A 27516-nucleotide genomic window follows, 5' to 3' on the forward strand; every position below is an offset into this window, starting at 1 on the left:
AATAATCGGAAAAGTTAAAAACCATTTTAACGACACAGTGTTTTGTAATGACAATACAGAGTGTGTAACTGTGGAAATATTTGGCGCAGACGGGTATTTTTCGGTAGTTCAGTTGGTAGAGCGACGGGCTGGTATATAGGTAAGAGTCGCGAATTTGAGTCACATCCTAGGTGAACTTGACATTAAAACCTGATTTCTTTAAAATGGGAACTGCGTTTGTATATAATAATATTTATAATTATATAAAATAAATCATTTATAAAAGAATGCTACAGCAAAGTATTTCCGATATTTCCATGTTTGCATAAATCGCATACACTCTTTCAAAGAGTAAATAATAGGTGAGTGCGAGGCATATTAGAAGTGGAGCACAGCGTTGAAATTAATAAAGTATACGACCTTTCACGAACAAGCGGCTCTAACAGATGATGGAGTTCTGCTTCAAGCCATTTCACATGTGCAGTTTATTAAATTAATATGATCGATAGACAGCCAACTGCCGGCTAGCATAGCTGGTCTAGCCCCTAGATCTGCTGATATGGAACGGCGCCTGTGGTTCGAAAACGCCCTTCTGTACGTTATTAATTGCCCCGCGAACAAAAGCAAATGACTCAGTAGAGGTGATCCTGCGAGGGTGGGCCGACGTTATCCATTCAGGCACAGACGTCCGCGCGAAAGAGAAATGTTCATTCACGATAGGAGAATTTATGACTTTGATTTACGCGAGACTTTTCACGTAGCGCCCTCAACGGTGGAGTTCGTCCATAAATAGAGAAGGGTCACGGCTTGACGTTTTCGACGGTCCGTTATTATTGCATGTTACAGCTTCGCTTCTATGTCACTATTCAACTTCCATCGACCGTACTGAATTGTTATTGGAAGCGGAAACACTCTTATTTACATATCGACTTTCCGCTTGCTCCAGGATCATTGTTGTGGTCTGAAATTCGGCCACGCTGTTTCGTTCAACCGTTAATGAATCGCCAGATATTTTGCATTTTCAGCGAATTCTACTGATGAATAATTTTATGGTTTAGACTCACTTGTTTTAAGTCACTCGTGTGACATGTTTCCGAGAGCCTATTAGGTCTCCTTTCTCAAGCACTTACAGTGCGAGCAGCGTTCACGACGGCCGTGTATCGCGTTTTTAAAACAAGTGAGCCTAAACCGTTAAATTATACAATGTTAGTATGTCTCACAACAGTTTAAATTCGAATTATGTTGTATTTTATGAAATATTTAGTTATTGTTTCCGATTCAAAAAATCATACAAGTACTAGTAGGTATACACATTAACATAATTAGTGATGACTCCAGCTTGCAGCTATATTACGGAAAATGTTCGTTGTAAATAGATACCCAGTAGGGATTAAAACTCTACCTGATTATTGCTTCCCACAATGTGGGATAATTATTTTGTATCCTGATAATAATGTTGCGTAGGTACCTGCAATATGTAGTAAATTACACATTATAAATTTGGAAATAATGAGCTTATATACGCGAAGATCAATGCAGATTCCACCGCAAATATTGTAAGTACGTAATTTATTTTATGAATTTACATTTATACATTACAACTAACCCATTAGACAGCGGATAACATAAACCAATTGACTCGGAACCTATTTCCAACCAAAATAATTTTGTAGCACGCTCTGAAGGCCAAAAGTTACGAGTATGTAACTAGCCAATACGAACCGACTTTAATGCACTCAGTCAAACACTAAAATAGGACAAATTCTTGTATAGTAAAGTTCCAGAACAATGTGCACCAGGAATACTTTGCTGAAAATGATAAGGATGCAATTTTGTAACTGTGCCAAGAACATATTATTTCGCAAGTCAACCACCTCCAAGTTGCCAACGAAAACATTATGTAAATTCAGATTAAAAATAAAGCGTTGTTGTCGCCACATTGTTCGGCGGGCGCCGGCGCTGCAGTTAGGTAGTTTTATCTCACACAATTTCAATTTTTCATCTGCAGCTGTCAGCGCGCGGCGGCAGATAAGTAACGTTCGCGTTCGCGTCGCGTCCCCGGCATAAAAGTTTGTTCGCTCCACTTCCTTTTTATAAACTTTTTGTACGAACCAGCCGCGATATCAATAATTCTTACAATTTGTGACCTTTCGAGCGATAGGATAGCGCCAGGCCGGAAAGGTCAAATTAAATTCAACAAGTTAGTTTATTAATGTATGCTGTTGTGTAAAGCCGCATTTAAACTAATGATATTAGGTAGGTATGTAGGTAGGTACTTAAGTTTTAAACGGTGAAGAAATACCTAAAGTTTATTCTTGCTTATACCTATGAATTTTATAAAGATAAGAGTGTGACCATCTTATAATATATTATCGAAGATTAAATTATATAAAACACAACAAACCGAATAAATATGTATATTCTAAAATGAATACGTTTCAAGAACGATTAGGTAACTGTACTGTGTTGTTATGTGTATTAATAAAAATAAGCGTAGGTATGAGTACCACATGTGCTACGATAGTGCTACGCTGATTTTTTAAGGTAGGTTTTCAATTCAGTAATTGAACGACCACTTACTAAAACGTAAATACATACATGCTATAGTGCAGTAGCAGTAAACATTTAATGTAATGATATATGGATGTTTATTCAAATTCTTTCAGTCATCAAAGCTAATTATTTGTGTATTTAACGCGCAGTTAATTAAAACTGTACCTAGCCTCCGAGTTTGACTTGTCCGAAGTTTTACGCCGATAACAACATTAATGAAAAGTCGTCTGGATTTGGGTAAGAGTGGCGGTGACACAGGCAGCGGCGCGAGGGCGGGCGGGGCCCGCGCGAGCCGTGCCAGTCGGCCTCGCGCTCTCCCGGCCGCCCCACGTCCTTGCGGCCTTCAACCATAACCAACCAATCGCGATCGCGCACAACGGACTATTTACATTTTGAACTGACCTATTCTAAATATGAATTTGGGACTGTGCGGGCCTAATCATGTGTTCAGTGCGGCGTGGATGTGTTTTGATGTACCGTGCTGAAGGCGTTAGTTCCGTTTATATGGGTGCACTGGCTTGTTGCCTGACGTGGTCTGTCACCTACTTTCGATGATTAGAACGTACCAGTTTGTGTTGACAGTAAAGTATGTCCACCTAACTATAATGATGTTACAACGAAGCATAAAGTATATGATGCTTTTTCGCTCAAGTTAGGTTATCGAATCATCAACAGAAATAAAAACGTCAGATATGAATAAAAGTTTTTACTAACTGACTACGCTTCTAAAGTTGCAGTGTTGCCCCGCCTGGTGCATTTATTGCTTCAGACAATAACATTTCGTACTTTCTCGCGAAGTTTAGTTTCATGGTACAGTTTGGAATTAAATTATGTCAGCTGTCGTTTCCAAACTCTACTTGTTCAATGCGTAGGTACTTATACACCTAAAACGTTTCGTAGATAGCGAAATAGTACATTTCGATGCTAGTGCGGAAGGTATGTCATTACTTCACGAGTACCGAGATATCTTGCCACGAGCCGCAGGCGAGTGGCAAGACTCGGGACGAGTGAAGAATGACATTTCCGCACGTGTATCGAACGACGTTTTTTAATACAGTTGCGAAAAAATAAGAAAAACATTGTTAATCGTACACTAAACAAAAGTGGTAAAAGTGACAGCTCGGTTAGACGTCGTCTTTAAGTATATTATATCTATGGGCGTTTGGCAGCTATTCCGTTCCATTCAGTTAACTTATTAAGAACGGAATTTTCAATATTGAATATTAAAAAATAAACGTGTTATATTGATGATGAGGTAAGTAATTAAATATGAAATATGTAATATTTTTCGTATTCTTACATTAACGGTAGGTTTTTATGCTGATTACGACGTTTAAAGGAAACTAATATTAACACTCATCAATAAGTAGTCGTGAATTGGAACAAGTATAAATTTAAAAAAATTGGAAAAGTAAAAAGCACTAGTTCGAGATAACCAACTTTCCGCACGCTAAACAGCTACGTAAAGTAGCACTTTTTGAGCAACTGTATTAAAAAAACATTTAAAGCTAATTTCTAATGATTGGGCTACTAACGAAATATAATGTTTATATAATTAAACCCTGAAAAAAAAGGAAAAAAAAGTAATCGCGAGTCAGACGTCCAATAAACATGTGAATGTTTGTGGAAAAAACATTTAGTTTACGTGAAACGATTGTGACTTTGACATTTCCCACATTTACTTAGTCGATATTTCACGTAGATACACCTACATAATCAGTGTTGAAAAAATAATGTTGATATTCATCCGTGGGCGGCTGATGATGGACACAAATTATGTCTAATAATGTCAAATTCTATGCTCGTAATGGTATGAATATTTTCCATAATTGCCTTTCCGTTACAATACTACGGATCCCTATAAAATAGAACATAATCGCAAACAGTTATAATACTTATGTGAATACTTATAATAATGTTAAGTAACTACGTACATACCTATATAATTTATTGAACAAATTATTCAATGGCCAATCCTTTGTACCTTACCATTCACTTTTGTAAATTATATAACGACCTTCCTACATAAAACGTAAAAGGTGCGTACATTATTTAAATGAGTTAATAAATGCCTAACCCGATTTAAACTTTAAGATACGTCAAATATTATATTTAGATACGATAATATGGGGTTTAGATATGTCAGTGTCAAAAGTGACGTTTCTTCAAGGGCCTACTTTAGATTTAAGCTAGTTATTAAAGCCCATGCATAATTTTTTTAATAACAACGGCAAAAACTGAAAAAAGGTTCAAAATTTTCCGCAAATTACGCAGGGAGAACAACTTTTTTTGCTTCCAAAACACACATCACATTCACATTCCTCCAAGAACCCCAAATAACATACCAAAAATACAGCTTTACATCACGCTTGTTTTTTTGTAAGATTTGACGGCTCTATTAGAAGATTTACCCCCTTATTCATAAACGCGCCACAAACCTCAATTAGCTAATAATCGTTTGTCCCATCTGCCATTTTGACGTATTTGAATTTTATGTATTTCTAAGAAAGGAATAAAACATAGTTTAACTAAATTAGGTCCGTAAAGTTTTATGAATAACCCGGGTTAGAAGTTATAAATCTATGTTTAAGATATACCCAAAAATTTATCATTTTAATACTGACCTCATTACCTCTTTTATACGTTTATCTAATGAGTTTTGTAGTTCAGAAAACTACAGCTTTTGAATAAACGCTTTCATTAAATCTCGAGAGAATTAAGTAGAACACTAAGCTCCTGGTACGAAGCCTTGTATACGCCTGGCAGAAGACTCGCCTTTTGTTGGGTTATATACCTACCTATGCATAATTTCAGCATCTGCACCTAATTATAGTATATCCTATTAGGTAAGGACTGTACAGTAAACTCTAGTAGGTACCTTTTAAACAAATTGTATAGTCGAATTACTAACTGTCCGATTCAAACTATAAGAAACGTCAATTAATATATCTAGAATCGATATAAATTAGGTGTGTCAGGGCCAAAAGTGCCGTTTTTGTTTGAAGAAACGTCACATTTGACACTTACATCTAATCCATATCGTTTCCAGATCTATCAATTAACGTATCTTTAAGTTCGAATCCGGCTGTTATTTTAATTTTGTGCGCAGTTCAATCCTTGGCATTGTGGTAATAGGTTCGCAGTGGCCTAGAATTAAAATGGATAAAACTTATAGTTACTATCATGGTATAATAATATACTCCGCCTGGTACTCTCTTCCCGTCTTTTCTAGGTCACCTGACTGACACAAGCCTACGTCATCATGCGACAGCGCTATATGATAATATGCGATAGCGCTATATATAGCGGCCATGGTATTGTGACGTAGGCTTGTGTCACTCTGGAAAGAGAAGACCATGTTTTATTAGACTATGGTTACTATGCTGCTCTATAACACATTCTCAACTAATCAGTATGAAGCTATTTATAAACCGAGTGGCTCTGTGAAACGTATTCCAGTGAATAGGTACAACCTAAACGGTGAAGCAGAACAAAAAATACATTTAAACATTTTATTATTTTATCTGCTGACTAAAGTAATTGGCTTTTTCGAATCTAAAATAGATCATTCCTCTGTGACACTATGGACGAATGAGCAAGGTTTCGGTTTAAGGTTTAAGGCGCCGTGAGTTCAGAGGGCCTACCGCCAACCACGTTTACAAGTGCGATAGAGAGGCAACACGTCGAACGGGATTCTTCTCTTACTCTCACCCAGCGTGCGTGAGTGAGACGGCTGTCGACATAAGACGGCAACCTTACTTCCTCATATCTATGACGGCAACACAAAATTGCACATTATTGGTAGCAATTTTCATATTTTTTGCTTTTGTGCAATAATATTAAAAAATAACAATGGTGCTTTAGACCTTCAAAAGAAAGAAAAGAAAGTTGTTTAATCAGGTTTCGAATCAATAAAGTTACCAGAGAAAGACTGCTATTCATATTTTTTTGGCAACTGTATTATGTCTGAAAAAACTCTACGTTTAAAAAAAACTCTTCCAGCTAAACCTACGGCACCTTAAGTTACGTTTGCCCTAGCGGTCTGTTGGCCTTGATTCATTCCCTCGAAGTGAAACTAATCTTGATTGAAGTTTCCAAGTGATTCCGTCTCTGATATGCTACTGAAACTTCTATTTTTAAGGTGAAGGTAAAAAGGATTCGTTTCCATCATAATCTTATAGCAGATGTAAACGTATTTTTGTTTTAAATCCGTGACGAGTAGGTATATACTGCTCTATAAATACACCTCTATAATTAAGAACTTTATGGGGATATGGGAACCTCCGCGAGAAATGTAAAGGTACTTGATTTGTTCAATCTTTTGTGAATATTATAGTGGGCGGACGGTAACTCTATAGTAGTTAGATGGTTGGCTACATTAGATTACAAGTTTGAGTTTCAGGTACCTACTATGATCATTGACAGATACCTACCTATCAGTACATTGTATAGACATACAATACAATCCCAATCAAACTACACATGCCGTGTTGTTGACATGTACCTATAATTGAAATTGAAAGTTTTTATTTAAGGTCTGTCGGCTCATATTCTGTTACTTTACACTGCGATTAAAATTTATGTTAGTTTAGTACTTTAATCGTATATAAGTTGAGTATATAAATTAAATTACATTAAAAATTATATATCAAATAAATTCAATTAAAAATAATACATTAAAATTATAAAATTTAAAAACAAAAATCATTCCTTTCAGCGGCGTGGAATACGTCACCACCCCTAACGTGAATAACTCTTGATAAAAGGAAACGTGATTTTTTTAGAGTTTTCCTTATATTGCTTCTGCTATTATATTTAATGCCGTTTGAAATATATAATATAATTATAAATGACTATAAAGAGGAAACCCAAGCCTACCTCAACAGAATGGATAAACGAACACACCTAATACTGGGGCTGATAAACTCCCCCTGCCAGGAAATTACGTGCTTTATCGGAATTGTAGCGTTCCTTCGAAAACGGAAGGACCCAGCGTATTTTTAAATTTTTTAATTCCCCAAATTGGAACAAAATTACTGTTGCAAATTTACAGTTGCAAATTTAATCATGTACTAATGAGGCCAGTTATATTACCTACATATGAAATGATTATAGATTTCAGGGAATAAATGTTTAATGACGAGTAGGAAAAGATTTTTTTAACAGACAGCCTGTTTCGAACTTTAAGATAGGTACGTCAAAAATTTGCGTATCCTAAAGTTCCAATCAGGCCGGTTGTAATTGTCCATGATGCGAGACATCGCGTTGAAGTTGAAACGCTACAAAGTGTTTTGCTACAGCATAAAATGCTACGTGCTACGGCGCAATGCTACGAAATGAGTCAAATGAGAGAAAGAAACCAACCGCCCGATTCGAACTTTAAGATACGTCAATTAATAGATCTAGAAATGATTTGAATTAGATGTGTTAGTGTCAAATGTGACGTTTCCTCAAACAAAAACGTCACTTTTGACACTGACACAGTCATCTAATCCATATCGTTTCTAGGTTTATTAATTGACGTATCTTAAAGTTCGAATCAGGCCGCAAATCATTGATTGAAGGTGTTGATAACCTGCCTTGGTCTTAAACGGTTCATATTACTAAATGTTAGGGGCCACTTTGCACCACTCGAAGGAACATTGGGTAACTTGAGAGGACCTCATTTATTACTATAAGTGTTTCGTCAGTAGCTGTTCGTTCATCGCCATCAGGACTGCAGTTAAAATGTTCATATATCGAGGCGGGGATGAGCGGTTAAACCCAATAAGTTAAGATATTTTTGCATTCTAATTAGAACAATATGTGACGTGCGTTAATTTTTTATTTGAATAACAAAATATCCTGACTTATCGGGTTTGACTGCACACTCCTCGATATATTATAATGAATTTGTGTTGGAGTAACATTATGAACTATTTACACAATATTTTATCTAAACACGGGTATCGATGTTAAACTTGGACTAATCACTCTTGTTTAAAAGCCAGTAAAGTTTGATCAATTAAACTCCTTGAAGATTTCCCGTAAATAATACTTTAATACTGAGATAAGTTCCGTTGAGAGTGTTAAGACGTTTTTGATGAAGAGCCTTGCGAATTGCTGAGTATATTAATTAATATTTTATCAAAAAGTTTATGATTCTCGATAAAACTATATAAAATACAAGTTATTTTGTATTGATATTTGAACGTGAAATAATTATAAATTTCTTTTTAGAGAAAGCGGTGTTTATTCCAACTAAGGGGACAAAATAAATACAAAGTAGTTTCTTACGTTCTAAAATCAGGTTAATATTGAAATTAAAAACAATAAACGTAAAATAATCTGTCAAAAATATCCGTTTTCATGAAAAAATTAAACAATGCCAAAAGCGGCTTACGCCCATTTGCCAAATTCCCGTATTTCGAAAAGCCTGATATTTGGCAAGTCGTTAATAAAACGGCTTATTCATAAAGCCCATCGGATCAACTGTCAACATGGTTGGCGCGATGCGGCCGGCTTAGGCATTTTATAAAACTCCGAAATCAATCAGGACGATAAAAGAATGAAGTTTGTCGAACGAAAAGCTGGCTTAGGCTCGAAGTGAGGAATCCCGACTCTAATTAAGTAATTGTTCTGAACACTTAGCGAGGCATCAAGATAAAGTTTTAGGCTTTCACACTTTAATGGTTTCCAGATTTCGAGGAGTGTATAATAAGACCAACAGATTAGAACAAATGAATATTATTATACCTATCTTTATTCATAACAATAAGCTTAAATGGAAAAATGCATGCTCAACATACTATTTTGTTGAAGGCCTTGAGGACTAGTAATTAATATATTTTTAACCCTTATCTTGGCATCGTAACACCCGTGATACATGGAACTTAAAAAAATCTAGCAGGTTCACTTTATTACCTAACAAAATAATTCTGCCATCAATATATCGAGCTACCCTCCTTACTTATAGAAAAAAATAATGGACACGAGTGTCATTGTAAATTAATTCGTAATAATCAACATGGTGCCACAGAAACAATAGATTTCGGTTCGTACTGGAAGTTTTGCATTTATTTCTTATGTTAGTATATATTTTCCATAATCTACATTTTGATATCTTTACTGTCTCTTAGTGCATACATATTTACAATGCCTTCGAATTTAATAACATTTAATACACAGAACTTTACATGAAACTGTTAAGTATTATATTTGATACACTGCCAAGAACTCAGAAATGTACATATCGAAAGGATCGTATTACATTTAATACATTGCCAAGTTATCGTCAAAATAGTTTTACATGATTTTTTTTATTTTTTTATTTTTGTGGGGTTACAAAACATGCTTAAATTATTTAATATTAGTTGTTGTATTATTTAGTTATTAAACTTAAATTTTTTAAAGTACTAGATGTTATTTAACTATATATTCGTACGCTGTAGCATTATTGCTACGCCGTAGCCCGTAGCACGGAAAAATATGTGTAGGGCAAAAATGGCCCCAAAGTAAAAAAAAAATATTTTTTAGTACTTTTAATTATTTGTTTACTTTTCATATTTTACTCAACTTTTTGCTGACGACTTTTTTGAAACTTTACGGGATCAAATTTTCCGCCCATGTGATCAGGTATTCGTAGATATAATTTATTTTTACAGGCTTAATAGTCATCTGATGCTTTAGATTGCGTTTAATTAGCAGTAAATGCTAATTACTGTTGAATTACATGTTTTATTTTTATTTAAAACTAAATTTTTCTTCTCGGAGAACACATTGCATATGTCCATGAATACCTTTATTTGGGCCAAATAGTCTCTTTCCAGGCGCGACAAGAAAAAGAGGTCGACAGACGGACCGAGAACGCCTGGAAGAGTTATTGGTCCATGAAACACCTCATGAAGGGAGATCTACCTCTGTCTCTCAAACGTAGGCTCATGGACATGTGTATACTTCCAGTCCTCACCTATGGTGCTCAAACTTGGTCTTTGACGGAAGCTCAGAAGTCCAAACTCGGGGTTTGTCAGAGAGCTATGGAGCGCAGCATATTAGGTGTGAAACTAATGGATCACATCCGGAACACCACGCTGCGCTCTAAAACTCAAATAATAGATGTAGCTCGAAAAGCGGCCAAGTTAAAGTGGGACTGGGCTGGTCATGTCTGCCGCATGCCGAATGACTTATGGGCCAAGATAACCACGGAGTGGGTGCCCCATGAGTCGAACCGGAGATGCGGCAGACCTCGTCGGCGATGGCGGGATAACTTAGACTCCTTTTTGAGAGACTGGCCAGATGCAGCTCAAAATCGGGAAGAATGGAAGAAGAGGGGGGAGGCCTTTGCCCAGCAGTGGGACACAATGGGCTCGTAATAATAATAATAATAACCCCGCGGGGGCAGCTTGTGGCGAGCTGACGGTGAGTGGCGACACCGCGGACCCCTATTCCAGAGGGCCCTGTCATCTGGCCCTCGCCTCTGTGCTTGCCTTGATTGGCCGGCCAGAGTGGAGTCGCAAGAGCGGGACCTATGCTCCAGGTTGGAAGTGTAAAATGTCATAACGCCGGCGGCCCTTGAACGGATTACCGGGATCTGGCTACCGCAGACTCACCTCTCGACAACCTTACAGCCACTCCAAAGTGTTGCCCTGTTGTCGCACTGTGCGTGCGGCCATTGCGGGGCCCACTCAATGAGTTGGCGAGTCACCACCTGTCTGATACAATTTTGAGACTGATTGTCACGGCAGGTGTCCGCTAGTCTCTCCCATAGCCCATTATCCAGTCCATCCAACTTTCAAATCTATAGCCCATGACCTTAGTTCCCATCGCAGCACAAAAGTGCTGCACTGCAATAGTCTTTGCACCTGGCGGGGACCATCTCCGGATGTATCACATTGTGCGTTCGGGGATGGTATCCGCCACGTGTATCCCTTGCTTTTAGATTAAAGTGTCTTAAAGGGCCTCTGCGCTGTTGGCTTCGGCCCCACGTACGCCTCCCAAAGGTCCGGGACCCTATGGTCCCGAGATATGGAAAAGACATACAAATAATAATAATAAATTTTTCTTCTAAAAAGTAGATAACTATTTTGTAGAGTAATTGGCATTGTATCAAATATGATACATATGATTTTCCGAAACTGGAAAAACCTGGATTTTTTCCCTTATTTTTTAATAGTCTAGTATGCTCAATAGGTGACAAAAAACTAAAAAAATGTGTATATTTAAGATATTTTGAGCCTTGCCAAGATAAGGGTTAACATTCTAAATTGTGTTTTTCAATGTTTAACTAAATGTTGATTATAATCCTATATACCGTATATACCTGTTTTATAATAATAAATAAAAACACAATAAGGAGTCTTATAGGAATACTTATAATCGCTATTCGTTCTTACTGAGCATCCCGTGACGTTGTTTGAAGGCAAGCATTTACCTCGAGTGGCTCCCGTCACGAGCTAAAATTGTTGTCCCTTAACTCCTATTAATGGCTTTTGTTTGTTTTTAATTTAATTAATTGGAACGGATTATCTCGTTTATTTGTGGGCTTCACTGATTTACTGGAAAGGTCAACAATCTTTTGGTATTACGCGTCAGGCGAATCAAGCGTAATATTGTCGTAATAATATTGCAAATTAATCAATTTACGAGATAGTTATCGAATATGCAATTATAGAATTATATTTATTTCAGGAATTATACGTACAGGTTACTCGACAGAAATCCCGTAGGATTTTATCGGTGGTTCCCTAGTTTTTCGTAGGTTTATTTATACCTCTCTCTCTAGTTGTTTTCTTCATTGCTGAAGGTCGTGTCCGTCTTGAAATTTTCTAATGACCTCTGTCACCAATCGCTTCCATTCCACCCTGCTCTCGGCCTTCTTCATGACGGTTGTTATTGTGAGGCCTGTAAGGGTAGAGATCTGATCCGACCACCGAGCAGGAGATCTGCCACGTCGCCGCTTGCCTTCTACTTTCCCAACAACTACAAGTTTCTCCAAGTTGTCAGGTTCTCGGCGGGCTATGTGTCCAAAATGGCCAAGAATCCTTTTAAAACAGGTGATGGATAGCCTTGTCTGGATCCCAAGCTGTTGGAGGATAGAGACGTTTGTCCTCTTGGCTGTCCATGGGATACGTAGTATCCGTCCGTATTTATACCTTCCAGTGAAAATTACTTTTCATGCATCCACATCGACATTTTAGTTATATAATATCGCTAATTACCTACCACAGAGTGTAATTATTGCAAAAATACTGTAGGTAGTTGGAATAGTAATTTGAATGAATTATTTGATGTTATTCAAATATCTCTGAGCATCTGTCGATGACGTGCCTAAACGAATGCGTGTATTAACGTGCTATTAGTTTATTGATTAACTTATTAATTTAAAATAATATAAAGTTATAAATTAACTTACTAACACTTGTAATTTATTTGAGAAGTGTACGTACTAGGTAATTGTTTTCTAAATACATATTAAATTAGGAAGGAACGAGAAATATCTCATTATGCGAAATGTAACTAGAGTCGTGAGTCTCAAACGTTAATTAAGTAGGCGAGGTACTCGCAGGCTATGGAGAAAATTAAGACAATTATTGGATCCAAAACTTTCCCTGATACGTAATTCTTAGTCTTCGCCATGTTAGGGTTCTATAATGAAGTTATATAACTCTCACGTGTCAAAATCAGGAAAATAAGAACGGTTAATTTAAGTTAGGCGAGTTTATTTACCCACGCCGCTACTTCTTTGTCTGCGTTGTGCGCACGGGCGGCGGCGCGCGCTTGTCGTAACACAAAAGATAAATACCACCGTCGAACAAGAGAGGTAATTGAGATAAACAGATGTGTATTCTACTGTATAACTTTCCGTCGGCGAATGTAACACCTAACAAAATCAACCAAGTTTATCTGCAAACTTACAATCTCTTCCGACGCGTTACAGTCCACGTATGATGTATTGGGTAGACGTACGCTAGGTTGTACAACAGAAACTTTTTAAATAACTCAACTTGAGCGTAAATAGCATCATTACATAACAAGAAATTGTTTCAGTTTTGAATGATTCACGGTTAGTTTCACTATACTTATATCGACCGGGATATGAACCGTGATTATTACATTTTGTAAATGGTAATCACGGTTCAATCCCGGTCGATATAAGTCTAAGAAATTATTTCTCTCCTCACAGTGATAATCATGGAGGATGTCATAAAACATAAGTTCAAATGAGGCGGTTAAACGTTAAACATGAACAGGCCGGGCTACGATTATACCGTGCCTTCATCCACTGCCTACTATCCGACTGTCAACCGACCTCCTCAGTACGATCGGGGCTATGGACAGCTTGCAGTCGGCCCTCTCTACAGCCCTTCTTCGCATCCGCTATCCAATTACGCTGATGTATACGAAGGCAATAACGACACCACACTCCGAGCTGAAGAGAGGCATTGGTATATAGAAAATCACAAAAACTTACAACCGAGTTACGAAATAAATCATGATACAACCCCTCAAGATGCCAAAATTAAGAAAGAGGAGGAGAAGAAAGCTGATGTTCCTATCAGAAGAGCCGATGCATCACAGGCACGACAGAGGCGGAAAGAAGACCGCTGCTCCTGTGAATGTTGGCCGAGCACTGACAATAACGACGTGGCGGATAATACTAGAGCAGAAACAACGAGATCGTTGTCGGGTGTCGATATGGTAGCTTCATATGGAGTGTATGGAAACCCGCAGGACGATGACAGCTCCGGATTCGCGCGGTTGTCCGAGAAGAATGCGGCGTACGGGCAAGGCAGCGAAGCCCCGACACAGGGTGTGATAGTGAACCAGCAGGGAAACAGTGCCGTGGTGCGGGCGACGGCCGGACACGAGAACACTTGTGGCAAGTGCTGTGTGTGGACTTCTAATGCGCCTGCCGCTAACTCCGAGGACTATTGCTGGATACATTATTGTAGACCGGCTTTAATTGTCCTTTTACTGCTGTTTTTTCTAGTCTTGTTGGGCGTGTCAACAGGGTTCTTATTAACTAATAACTGTAAGTATTTCTTCTCATAATTTAATTTAGTTTCTTATTCACTTATATGATTTGGTTATAAGTTATACACAGTGTAAGTAACAGTAAAATCGATACATAAGAGGCGGATCATATTCATTGTGAATGCCCAAATAGTGCAATAGGTAAGTATAGCACGATTCCTTTCAGTGTGACAGAGCTATTGTTGTAGTTTTAATACATATTAATAATAAGATAAATACATAATTCGGATTATGTAGAAAAAAAAGAATATTAATGGATTATTAAGGATGTGACAAGGATAAGACACCTAATCCAATAATGGTAATAGGTACGTGCATTGCGCAAGTGCGGTTCGTAGTGCGATTAATTCAATTAACGCCACTATTGGCGCAATCCTACGTGCGCAATGGATTAACATGGAACGAGAGCATTAGTGGTAGTATGATGGCTGTGTTTATCGGCACAAATATTAATATACACGAATATGTGTTACTAAAATGGAGCGCATACACTGAAAATCACCGCTTGGATTCTCTAAATGTTACAATTTGCGCTGTTATACACGATGAAATGTTTAAATTCAATTTTAGGTATGATATAAATGTATGTTTAATGAAACACATAACATGACTCATAAAATATCAGTATCGTGCGTTGTCGTGGATGAGTGGTATCGATTTCCAACCCTGTAATTTTGTTTAAATTGTAGGTTTACTTACTTATCTTATTCATTGGATCACTCGCCCCTGCCCGTAACTCTGCTTATTCTTCATTTTGGCAACATTATTATATACAGGGTGTTTGGTACATCGTTTGCCAAATTAAAACGGCAGATAGGTTGAGTCATTTGATATCTTTTTGTTATCTATCTGTTTGTTCTCTTTTTGATAGCTTGCAACACTGTTCGTGTCATAGTGTTGCTGCGCATTGACAAATTTAATCGTGAGACAGTAATTATGTTTTTTTTTTTAATTTTGAACTCTGAAACTAAAACGGTAATAGGTAATTTTTAAGAAATTTTGTGATCATTATTAGGTTTATTACTGTTTAGCAAAACTAATTTCTTTTTTTATGGTAAAATAATACATAATAATTAGTTCAATTGTTTTAAATAATAATATATTTATGATTTTTTATCCAATTTTATTGAATGGATCCTTATTGCATAATTTAAAAAAACGGAGTGTCCATGAAAAGTGTATTTTTACGAAAAGGATCCAACCCTACATTTGGTCAAATATCTCGACAAATGTTGCATGAAACTGAACAATGTATGTATAAATACATATATAAAAGGCGATTTGGCTCGTTTTTCATCCAAACACATAGTATAAAAAATATCTACCAGTATAGAGGAATACCGATTCAAACTTTAAACTGCCATAACTTTTGTTTAACTTTTTGTGGATTGGATCTTTTACCTGTAACTACGTGGTAGATATAAAATAAATTTAATCTTAGTGCTCGTGGTAGATATAAATTAAATTTATTTTATATGTACCCTTAACTATACAATATAAAATTATTCCTCTTGTTGGTATACACATGGTTGATTATATTACCTTAGTGATATATCTTTCAAAATTATACCATATATGTTGTTATATCGAATGAAAATATATCATTTATTGTTATAGCGATCATTACACACCCGCATATAAAGTTGCATCTAATATGGGCAGTCGTATTAGACTCAACGATAGTATTTTCTAAATTCAGCAAAACATATTTCTCCCAAACAAGTGAAATTAGTGTTTTTTCGAGACGCTGACTCGTGAAGTTACAATAACTCACTTTACCACACCGAGCAGTTTAATTTTCAGCGAATGCACGACGTTAAAAAACGAAAAAAAATGATTGCATTAAAATGAAAATTCTTATGCAGAGGTTCTCGGAATGGTAAGGCGGCAATTGATTTTAATTTAATTCCTCTTCACTAAATGACATAATTGCGAAGTGGCGGGAAAAAGTGATCTCACTTAGAATGGTTTTAGAACTGCATTTATTGTTTCAAATCGGGATTTTATTTAGACGAGTCGAGTTTTGTCTCGGTATGTTTATGGCGAGGTTGGCTGCGCTCGTTTTTCTCTCTGGCAGAACATTAATTTTAGTGGCACTCTGCCCGCCACCCAGAGCTGGATTTTCAAATTGCGGTGAAACTACTGGAATTAGGGAACCGCTTTAAATATTCATGCGGCAGATTCGGGAGTGGGAAAAAATAAGAACTTGTAAAGGTAAACTTGATTAAAGGTACACTGTGTTTTGTCCCAACGCTTTGTAGTTTCCAAATACGAATAGAATTGTAGTTTAATTTGTACAAAATAATTCATTCTGATACAAAAGGACGTCAAGGCAATTGGCCAATTAGGCGAGAGTCGGTTATATTGTATCAGTTTTTACTTAAATGACAAAATGTTGTTCATGAAGTTTATAATATAAATGTGTTTGAATGTGCATATAAAAGTTTAGTATTTTGGCTACATTCATTATAGACATGAGCATTCCAAGATAACCTTAAACAAAATTTATTTTTTCGACTTGTCGATACGTTTTTAGCCGACGAGTTAAATAAATCAAATGTTTATTGCTTACTTTAGGTTTAAATACCAACCAAATATTTATTACAAGAGACCGAAATCGTACTAATGAAATTCAAAATAGGCCTTACTTTCCTTATTATATGGTACGGAACACCCTTAATTTATCACTAAATGACCATATTTATTTATGGTAAGTAAAGTTACGTACAGAACCGCTGGTGGCCGAGTGGATTCATATCCACTTTCTGACTTTCAATCCGGAGGGCGCGGGTTCAAATCTTGGCTCGTACCAATGAGTTTTTCGGAACTTATGTACGATATAGGTATCATTTGATACTTACCACTAGCTTTTCGGTGAAGAAAAACATCGTGAGGAAACCTTCATATATCTGCGAAGAAATTCAAAGGTCTATGTGAAGTCCCCAATCCGCTTTGGGCTAGCGTGGGGACTATAGCCCAAGCCTTCTCGCGCATGAGAGGAGGCATTTGCCTAGCAGTGGGACGTATATAGGCTGAATTATTATTATTCTTAAAGTTACCTACATCTACAAATTCTGCAATCCAATATTAAGTTTATACTTCATTTAAATAAAATTACCGCTCTGCGTTTTTATTATATACTAAGTATTTTTAGGTAGGTACTACTTGAGATAAAATCTCTCTTAATATTGAAAGCTTCATTAAATCCTGAAAGTCACTTTTAATTTGAGAACGGGTAAAGTATTTCAAACAAAAAATAATCCCTTTAATTTCGGGCGCCTAATGTATTCAGTTTCATGGTAAAACCGTCAGATTTTAGATTATTTAAATAATTTCCAAGTAAGAATATTATGCCCACTGAGGTATCATTAGAAATGTACCTTTTCATGAATATTAAAGGGACGGGTTCATTAAAAGTTATTTTAATCCCGTTCTAATTTACTGCATGGTAATTAGTTTTGCTTGCATTCTTCTGCGGTGTCTCGTTCCACGTTTCATTTCGGCGGGTGTCGTAAAAGCCGAACAGGATAACAAAAGGCACAACATTTCTGTCTACGCGGATTAACTTTGCTTTAGGTGGGAGTAACATAACATTTCGGAATGTGACACAGCGGGGTCGCGGCTAATGGGGCCGCAGTCCGGTTATATATAAAATACAAGAAGAGGCTGGCAGGACGCGCCGCAAGCCGGGGTGTACTGGGGCGGTGCGCCATATTGTTTTATTGCAAATTGGTTGGACGTAGACCGCGCCTGTCCTTTACATATACGAGGCTATTAAACGACGCCCGGTGTCCAGTCACGTGTTAAACGAATCCGATCGCTGCATACAATGTTAGATCGAGAACGGCTCTCGTGACACGTAACTAAGGTTTGGAAAAATCGTAGTCGCTATGCAAATGGCAGGCGATTTTCCACGTCCGAACTGCTGAACGAGTTAGTTTTGTTCCGTTTTTTGCCAATTATTTGCTCAATTTAAACGTTATACGGACTCGGAATTAAACAACGAGTTTCAGTAGGTACTTACCAATCCGTTCTAGTTACACTTATATACGTAGGCAAGGATATCCAATTCAATCGAAAATGTTAAATTTTGGTTAGTATTGGACCTAGAGTAAATTGACTCAAAACGGTTTTTCTGACGGTAATATTTAAATTGTTCCTGAACATCCTCTATCTTGTTATATACAGTCTGCTATTAAGAATAAGATATCAAAGCGTAATTATTAAATTCTATTTCATAAACATATTACGAGACTAAAATATAAATTATCGGAGCCAATCGATTGGGTAGGTAATGATTATCAGCCGTCAACGGCGGGTTTGGTAAAGTTTATGAATCACGCACCCGCGACCGTGTTGTCCTGCTATACAATAATTGAGTATGAAGCTATAATTCCTACGACGATAATGAATATGACTAACGGCTTCCTGACACGCAGCTTTTTACCTTAATATGTAGCACCCAGTCACAAAAATGCGAACAAAGGGTATTGAATTATGTACCGACGGAAACCGACGGCGCGACCGTTGAATGGTTAATGAAATTTAATAAAGTTACTGTAACTGGCCTTTTTTATCAAAGTAACGCTTATTCTCCTTAAATGTTTGTTTATGTAGGTATATCGTCGGTGCGAATAAAAAAAAACAATATGTCAAAATCAAAATATCGTAAACACATATACGATATTTTGATTTTGGCATATTTTAATTCCTTTTTCAATTTCCCGTCGACTCACTTAAATATGTTTTATAACTTTATTACTTTTGTAGGTAAATATAGCGGAATAAAATCATTCCGCTATGTGAACACAGAACAACATTTGTATAAAAAAATACCCTAAATACCCTATCACATAATTGATGAAATGCAATGAATCCTTACTCATATTTTGAGATAACCTTTCTATATGCATCTCACGGCAGTTAAATAATGAACGACATCGCTATTCGGTTTCTGCATAACTTACAGGCCAATTCGAGTTCTAGTTATTGTAAATTGTAAATACTTACAATTGCTGTTGTTTCGTTAGAGTCAGATAAAGAAAATCATTTTGTTACTAGCTATAAACTGTTTTAAGTCTATGTTGAGTAAGCGTGTAACGAAGTTAGCCCCAATGGAACCCTGAAATCGTTTATTGTGTTCTGAAAAATTACCCCTCACACACCGGCGGCTTTTTCTTTGTGCCCACACTGAACATGCATTTCTAAAAATCCATTATTAAAGCAGGGCGCAGATACTTACAAAATGTCACGAATAGCCTTGTTCTCTTTATTTAATGTTCTATTTTACCTAGATAAGTCTACAATATTGATGTAAAACTCCGATCGAATAATGTCTAAATGTAATGTATGGAGTGTGTATACTTGAAATGACTTCTAAAACAGTCAGCGTCGATTGCCTAGCTAAAAACTTCAATAAATATGCACTTGGCGTTGTTTACTGTTACTTTTTTCTGTAAACAATTTAACTTGTTTACAAACTGATAAAAACTGTAAACAAACTTTATTGTGCTATTCCAAACTCTGATGGCATTTCATTGGGCAGCATGATCATGATTTGTCTTGTGGTCACATTTTAAGCCAAGTAATTAATTATTTTATTTCTGTATAACTACTTAACTTTTACAAAAACAAGTTATACAAACACGGATAAAATAATTGTCTTGTAATCAAATTTTAAACTAAGTAATTAGTTATTTTATTTTTGTATAATTACTTAATTTACAAAAACAAGTTATACAAACACGAGTAAATTAATTAAGTTTTACCAATTCGTCATAAACTTGTTAATAAGCTAACGGAAAAGCCGGTATCATAAATCTCTTCATTAATGCCGAGGAAACTTGGCGTCCATTGTTTTGATTGGACGTATAGCTGTAACGTCGAGTCACATCATTCGCGGAACTTCGCCCCTCGTGAAACTTCTAACAGATAATGATCACAACAGATTACTTGCGAAGGAGACAGGGCTACGGCTAACAAAGCTCTGGACGTGGCCAGGTGGCCGGGAGCCGCTTATGGGCAAGTGCGTGATTGCGCTTGACACTTGTAATATCCGGTCGCTGTGCTGCCCGATGGTATCAATTTCAATTTGTTGCGGCTGCAACGGTTGCTACTCGTTCATTGTATGAATCGATTTCGCTCAGTTTCCTGCTGTGGATTGGAGTAAATCTCAGAATTGTTGCTTGGAAGCTATATACAATTTTGAATAAGTATAGAAAGCACGCGATCTTGCCTGGCGGCATGAAACTGGGGAAAAAAGTAAAATTCCTTTAACTTAACCCACCATTATTTTTATTTTTTACTTCTTATGTTTAATATGAACTTGCAGTTTTGTCTAGCGAACATGGACGCAAAATATGAACACGTTTACAAATATAAAAAATTAAAAGTAAGCAAGCTAATTTAAGAAAGTTATATAGCCGTATCAAAGTTATAAAATGAAGGACTTGCTGCTTGATGAGAGTATTTCGTTAATTTTCTTATTTGTCGATAGGACATGCTGTAAGACATGGGCATAACTCATCTAATTGGATGAGAAAGGCGGCATCCTAATTGGCAACCATTGATTTAGAATCTTCTTAAGACTTCGTAAAGCCGCCACTCGAATTGGTTCGTCATTGTTATTGACTATTGTAGTTTAGTTATCAAAGTGGCATTCGATTCTATTTCCATTCATTTGAAGTATTTCAAGCCGAAATTCTAAAACGTAACAAATATAAGAGCCTCGGTAGAGAGTACCATTTTGTACCATTTGGAGTTGAAACTCTAGGTCCATGGGGTCCCAGCGCGCGTAAGTTGTTCGCAGAAATCGCGAAGCGTCTGGTTGACGTAACTGGTGACCGAAGAGCTGGCGGCTACCTCGCACAACGTATCAGTATTGCGATACAGCGGGGAAATGCCGCCAGCATCCTTGGTACAATGCCTCAGGGGCCTATTTTATTAGATTTAAGCTAGTTATTAATTTCGTTTAGTTGTACCACTGTATATATATTGTTTGTAAATATATGTAAATTATATTTCAAAGTTAGATACGTACTCGTATAGTGTACTAAAAATTAGGTAGGTATAGGGAGAAGGTCGGTATATAATATTCCTAACTAGGATTTTCTGCTTCGTAAAACCCAGAAATCAAATCGAGCCAAGTTTCAAATATCGGAACCCAAATTTCGACCCTGCATTCCGGATAAGGATTTTCTGTTCAAACGGCGTGAAAATTAATCGATTAGCTATTCTCGTTCCGCTTCAAAAGGTAAAGTTGATCGTGACTCGCGGAGCCAGTCGCCTGCCGCTAAGCCCGGGGTGAAATTAATTACACTAGTAAAAAACTCACCAGACTATACGTGGTACCTACAACGCGAGCAAATTTACTGGCTAGACTGATGAGTTTGTAATTTGGGATCTAAATTCGAATTCAGCTAACCTATTTGTAGCGTGGAAACTAATTTTGCAGATATTTGAAATGTTATTTCTATCACTTTTGAATAGGTATTAATTAACAGAAATACCGTCGATCATTTGAAGAATTCTTTTTCATAAAAACTTTTTTTTACTTTTAAGCTAACACCAGAATTTATAACGATTTATTATACTAATTTAAATAATGGGAATAGTGGTAAAATTAGGAGTAATTATTTAAAATACCGGGCAGACGTTTTCCTCAAACAATAATAATATATTGTTTATTTCTAATATACCTACAGCTGGTTTCAAGTGGTATACTCACACACATCATTTCTAAAGGGAATGACTGTAATTTAACGACTACTTACGAGTATATTCTAAAACACATATTTGTTAGCTGTGTAGTGTTTCAGAAAATTAACTCGCTAAGTTCAACAAACAAGCTTTAATTAACGTAAATAAAGAGTGACAGCCATGCAAGAACAAAGTAGACACCCAGTCTGCGCGGAAAAGTAATGATAAAACAACAATATTTCGCTTAAAATACGTCTGGTGATAGATTATAGGTTATAGGTTCTCGCGGTTGCTTTCGTCTATTTTGCGTGGTGGGTTGGCGGCACTATTCTTGCCAACCCAACTCTACCAAGAAGCCTAGCAGACCCTTGACGTTGCCGACGACTGGTGATACAGGCCTACCAACTGTCGATTGGGCATACATTTTAGGCCTTCATTTGATTTATTAACCACGGAAGGTTTGGAATGAAATTGGAGTCAGCATTTTATACGTAGAATTAGTTACAAGTATTCAACCATATTTATTGTCTCTGTTTCTAAGCAATAATTATTTAAGTATTATTTAAAGTCGCTGCGTTAAAGCTTGGAATATAGTTTGTGCGTAATCAAAAACACGTATAATAACAACTTTTCGACTCCAGTAGGTATTATTTCCAAATAAAATAAAAAAACAAATCGTTACACTCCGGGAGTGCCGGCAGTAGTGAAAAGTCAATGACATTGTAACAGTTCTTCGATCAGGTCACGTATCCTTCTTACGTCTTACCACAGAATAAATAATAGTACTAGGTACAGAAGACTCACTATCTAACAAAACGCGTCTGTTACGATCAGCACAGATATGGCCGCTAGGTGGCGACAGCGCCACGCGCCGCGTATGGCAAACCCCAAAATTGGCCTTTACTTATTGGCCAAAATTAGCCAAAATTACCTGTAGCAAAGCGACGAAATCTCGGAGTGAGACACGCCTGGGCTTACGAATCTTACGGTCAAGTGACCTGTCGCCAGTTTAACATTTTTTCCCCATCACAAAAGGTGCACAGAGCCGCTAAAGAAGTTGTCACTTCAAAAATTGAGTTATGATAAATTCAATTTCAATTGCGTTACATCTACTAAAAATAACTATTTGTGACGTCCCACGGGAAAATTATTACGGCACTATGCGACGTAAGCGCCAGCCGCCATAAGGTACCTTTTGCCGTGGAACGTCACATTTATTCGTTAAAACTTCACACGAAATAAACTTTTTATATTTATATAAAACAGTGTTTTCTGACACAAGTATAATAATTATATTCTCTAAGTCTATAACTATTTAAAAAAAATTTCGAATTTGTTGCATTGAAATGCAGGTGTAGTGTTGTGTGTAGTGTAGATAATTGAAAAACCAAATAAAATAATATATTGGTATCCATAGCTAAGGGAATATAAATAAAAGAAAATAGACAATACATATGCAATTTAGACACATACCAACATTACCAACCAACCAGACATGGTCTGTTTAGTTTGAAATATGAATAATTTTGATACCAATAAATAGACGGGCAACGGGCGAACGCCAACACAGCCAGCGATACGTGATCTCATTTATTCCTAGAAACGTCGAATTGATGCTCGGAACATTCAAGTTCTATCTTTGGAATTCAAACTTTGTAATAATAATATGCATTTTGAGATGATTTACATCCTGCAGAGAGCGCGCTCTTAAAAATATGCAATTAGCTATTCTTAATATTTATATTTAACTTAGGTAAACGGTAGTAAACTCTTTATAATCATATAGGTATTATGTAGGTACGAGTATATAGGTATACCTGAAACGTTTTCTTGCTCGATGTTCACACTATTTGTTCGTTGCCCTTAAAATAGGTACATCGACATAAAATTTTGTAAAGCGGTTTACTTTAAATTAAATAAACAAAACTACAACTATGATTTTTACATCATAGGAAACATCACATAGTTACTTATCTCAAGTTTGTGTTGACCGATATTTTACTAATTGGATTCTATAGAAAATTATTATTATACGATCCATCCATGTATGGCTGATGTTGACTAAATCGTCATACTAAATTCTCTAAGTACGAGCCCCGATGCAAATTATTTCGTCTAGTTCCGCGAAACAATTTTGTTTATTTTAATAAATTTTACACTTGAATATATAATGACCCAGTAATGGGAACCATAATAGCAATGTTTAATGTAGTTTATTTTGATCGTATAATAAAATTGCATGAGACTTTTATTGCTGAAAAAAAGGACTTTTCAAAAACGTTGTCCAAATTATATTGTCCTCTCTTACAGCACTGCTGCATGCATGGGCTCGAAACAAAATTGTCAGTACATTGGCAGAGCCCTATTGCTTTCCCTGGTAATAGCCCTTTTCACATATGTTGTAATCCTACCCGTCAATAAAAAAATAAAAAATCATTATTTTTTTTCTTTCAGTACAAACGGTATTTCTTGTATTTGGATTTAGTTATTGCAGAGTATTACCATATAAAATTAAATTACATTAGTATAAGCATTAAATATTAGTAATTTTTAAACAAAAACATTCTTTTTGAACAAACGCGAGAACCTCTAAAAATGGGGTCACTAGACGAAAACATATGCATCGGGGCTCGTACCTAAACATTAATTAGTACATACCTACCTATACAAGGGAATCCCACTTGAAATTAATTTTCAGCTATTTACGATTTTAAAATACCTATGTACAGACACATTAAATATTAAATATATTAAAAACATATTAATATTATTATTATTTATTTTTAATATATTTAATATGTCTGTGTCTCACGGAAGTTGTGTTACCTATGTACAGTCGCCATGAGATATATCGGAGCGGTCAAGGCGCTCACAAATATCTGAACACGCCTCTATTGTCAAGGCGTTAAGAGTGCGTGTTAGATATAGTGGACACCTTGTCCGCTCCGATGTATCTGATGGCGACTGTACTTATTGAAGAGAAACCATATCACATTAAATTGGGTAGTTTTAAAACACGAACTTCACCAAAAAGCATCATGGTCAGAACCAAACAAGATCAAAACATTGAGCCGAATTTTCTAGTGTTTTGGAAAAAAAAGGGCATGGTTCACTAAATTTGCTATTCCCTTCTTAAGCAGGAGAAGGTTATAATTATGGCGCAGTTCATCATCAGTTTGTAGCCCAACTTACGTAACAAACTTTCCGAAAGTTAGTAATTACTACTACGATTTATTAAATATGAATGGCAATTGGTTCGCATCGATCAGATGTCAACCAAACTTTATGCTGTCTTAAATGAAACGTTATCTGTGAGTACCTCTGATGGTATTTATTTAGAAATTTAATTGAAGACAACAAGGCCCATATTACAAATACCAAATTATACCAAACCACCAAATTATTATATTATTTCATTATTTTGTTGATGATTTTCGGTGAATCTACATTTTCAATAATGATATTTAGACATAAGTAGGTATAAATAATCTATATTTATTGATATTTAGAAAAACAAACCAAACAAAAGTAGTTACGGTATTAGGTACTGACAAAAATATATATTACGTAGGTAGGTATACGTATGGGTTCGTCCATTTATTTTGAGAAATACCCCCGTTTCAACGAAACTACATACTTTGTTAAATTAAATCTGTTCTGTAGCACAATGGTCAGGCACGCGGCCTGAGTTTGGTTTTATAATTAGCTACATTAATTACGTCTGTGGACTGTTTAAATAACACAAATGAATGGATTCAACACTACTGTACGGGAAAATGATAATTCAACATCGGGTTAAATGGCTTGCTTGTATTTGTTTAAGTCATTATAATTATAATATGATATGATTTCCAATATGTAACTAATCCAATTATTTTTGTTACAGATTTACATTATCAGCCACGACCACCTGCTCCTGAGGGTAAGCACATAACTATACTGTATGTATACATACCTACATTAAAATAGGTAGTTAATTGTTACGTCTATTATTGATACCCAAGCAAGCTAAAGATTCCAAAAATTTAACCTACAGCGTAGCGAGTGATTCGTAAAGTGGAATCTTGAACGTTGCGAAGGTTTTGTGGCTCGAGGGTTAAATCTCTCAGTAACATGTGAGGAAAAAACTAATTGTAAAACATAAACAAATCAAATTCAACTACCTACTAGTCTAGTCGGTAGTGATCTTGCTTACGAAGAGAGCCTGGTTTCGAGTCCTGGTTAATATGCCTAAGTATGTATTTATCTACATAAGGATGTATCGTTGCGATCGTTGCTTATTAAGGGTTGTTCGGAGCTGTCAAATTTACGTTGCGTTTAACTGACAGGCTGATATCGTCCGGCAAATTGTTGTCAATCAGTGGGCCCATTTAGGTACCTAAGTACCCATAACTCCCATAAGCTGTGATTTGGAACAAGGTCAATCTGTTATACGGCGCGATTCGGGAAATGAATTAGACATTCACTAGATATGAAATAGTAACGATTTGTGACGTTCCACGACAAAAGGTACCTTATGGCCGCAATCATATTCGAGCGGCGTTAATAATAGCGTAAGCACCAAACGCCTTAGGGTACCTTTTGCCGTGGAACGTCACATATCGTGACTATTTCATATCTAGTGAATGTCTAATACATTTCCCGAATCGCGCCGAGTGTGTGTCACCAAATATTTATTTATTCCATTTAAGCGTCAAACAACAAGTACACTCAGATCAGATTTAAAATATGTAGGTATAACACATCTCTTTAAAATCTGTAACGTCTCTATTTCTATTTATATTATATCCTTATATGAAGCTGTAGTAAAACACGGACCTTAACAGTGGTTCGCATGTGTGCCGTGCGGGTGACATGCCAACTCCGTCGGCGTCTCGAGCCAACAAAATTGCTTTGTCCTGACTCTCGCAAGGACGCTCCTCGCATTACGTGGCCAAACTCCACGCCAAGAGTATTATACACTGGTTGTTTTATTATTTCTGGATTATTACTTAAAACATTCGTCATCTCATGACTTTCGTTCACTATGTAAATCAAATGCTCCTACTGTCAGTGCACTGTTACTCGTAACAGTGTTATCACGTAGGAGGCCATAAGTCTAGGATATCGGATGCAAATGTTTGTGAATTATTTTTCGATTAATATAGGTAGTTTTGTTATTTCTATTTTTGTGTATATTTTTACACACTGTTCTATTTTTGTTTACTTGACGTGACCTCCGGTCAACTCAGTGATGGATAAAATGCCTGCACCACCGGCATTTATACAGGGTGG

The 27516-nt window shown here is 36.4% G+C and overlaps 1 protein-coding gene across 5 annotated transcripts in view; it reads left to right on the forward strand.

The window, feature by feature from the left end:
- Positions 1-27516, forward strand: part of LOC134680160 (agrin-like) — a 112470-nt gene that overhangs the window by 42012 nt on the left and 42942 nt on the right. The window contains exons 1-3 of one of the 5 annotated variants that reach the window (XR_010100432.1): positions 2849-3118; positions 13694-14542; positions 26129-26164. Coding sequence is in view for 4 of the 5 variants with exons in the window: in XM_063539226.1 (XP_063395296.1) it covers positions 13753-14542; positions 26129-26164 (826 nt within the window). In the remaining variant the exon portion in view is untranslated. Of the gene's footprint in view, positions 1-2848; positions 3119-13693; positions 14543-26128; positions 26165-27516 lie in introns of those variants that run through there. The other 4 variants (XM_063539226.1, XM_063539225.1, XM_063539228.1 and 1 more) reach the window with 4 other exon arrangements.

Source organism: Cydia fagiglandana, chromosome 3 (genome assembly GCF_963556715.1).
Source record: "Cydia fagiglandana chromosome 3, ilCydFagi1.1, whole genome shotgun sequence".
Classification (NCBI taxonomy): domain Eukaryota; kingdom Metazoa; phylum Arthropoda; class Insecta; order Lepidoptera; family Tortricidae; genus Cydia; species Cydia fagiglandana.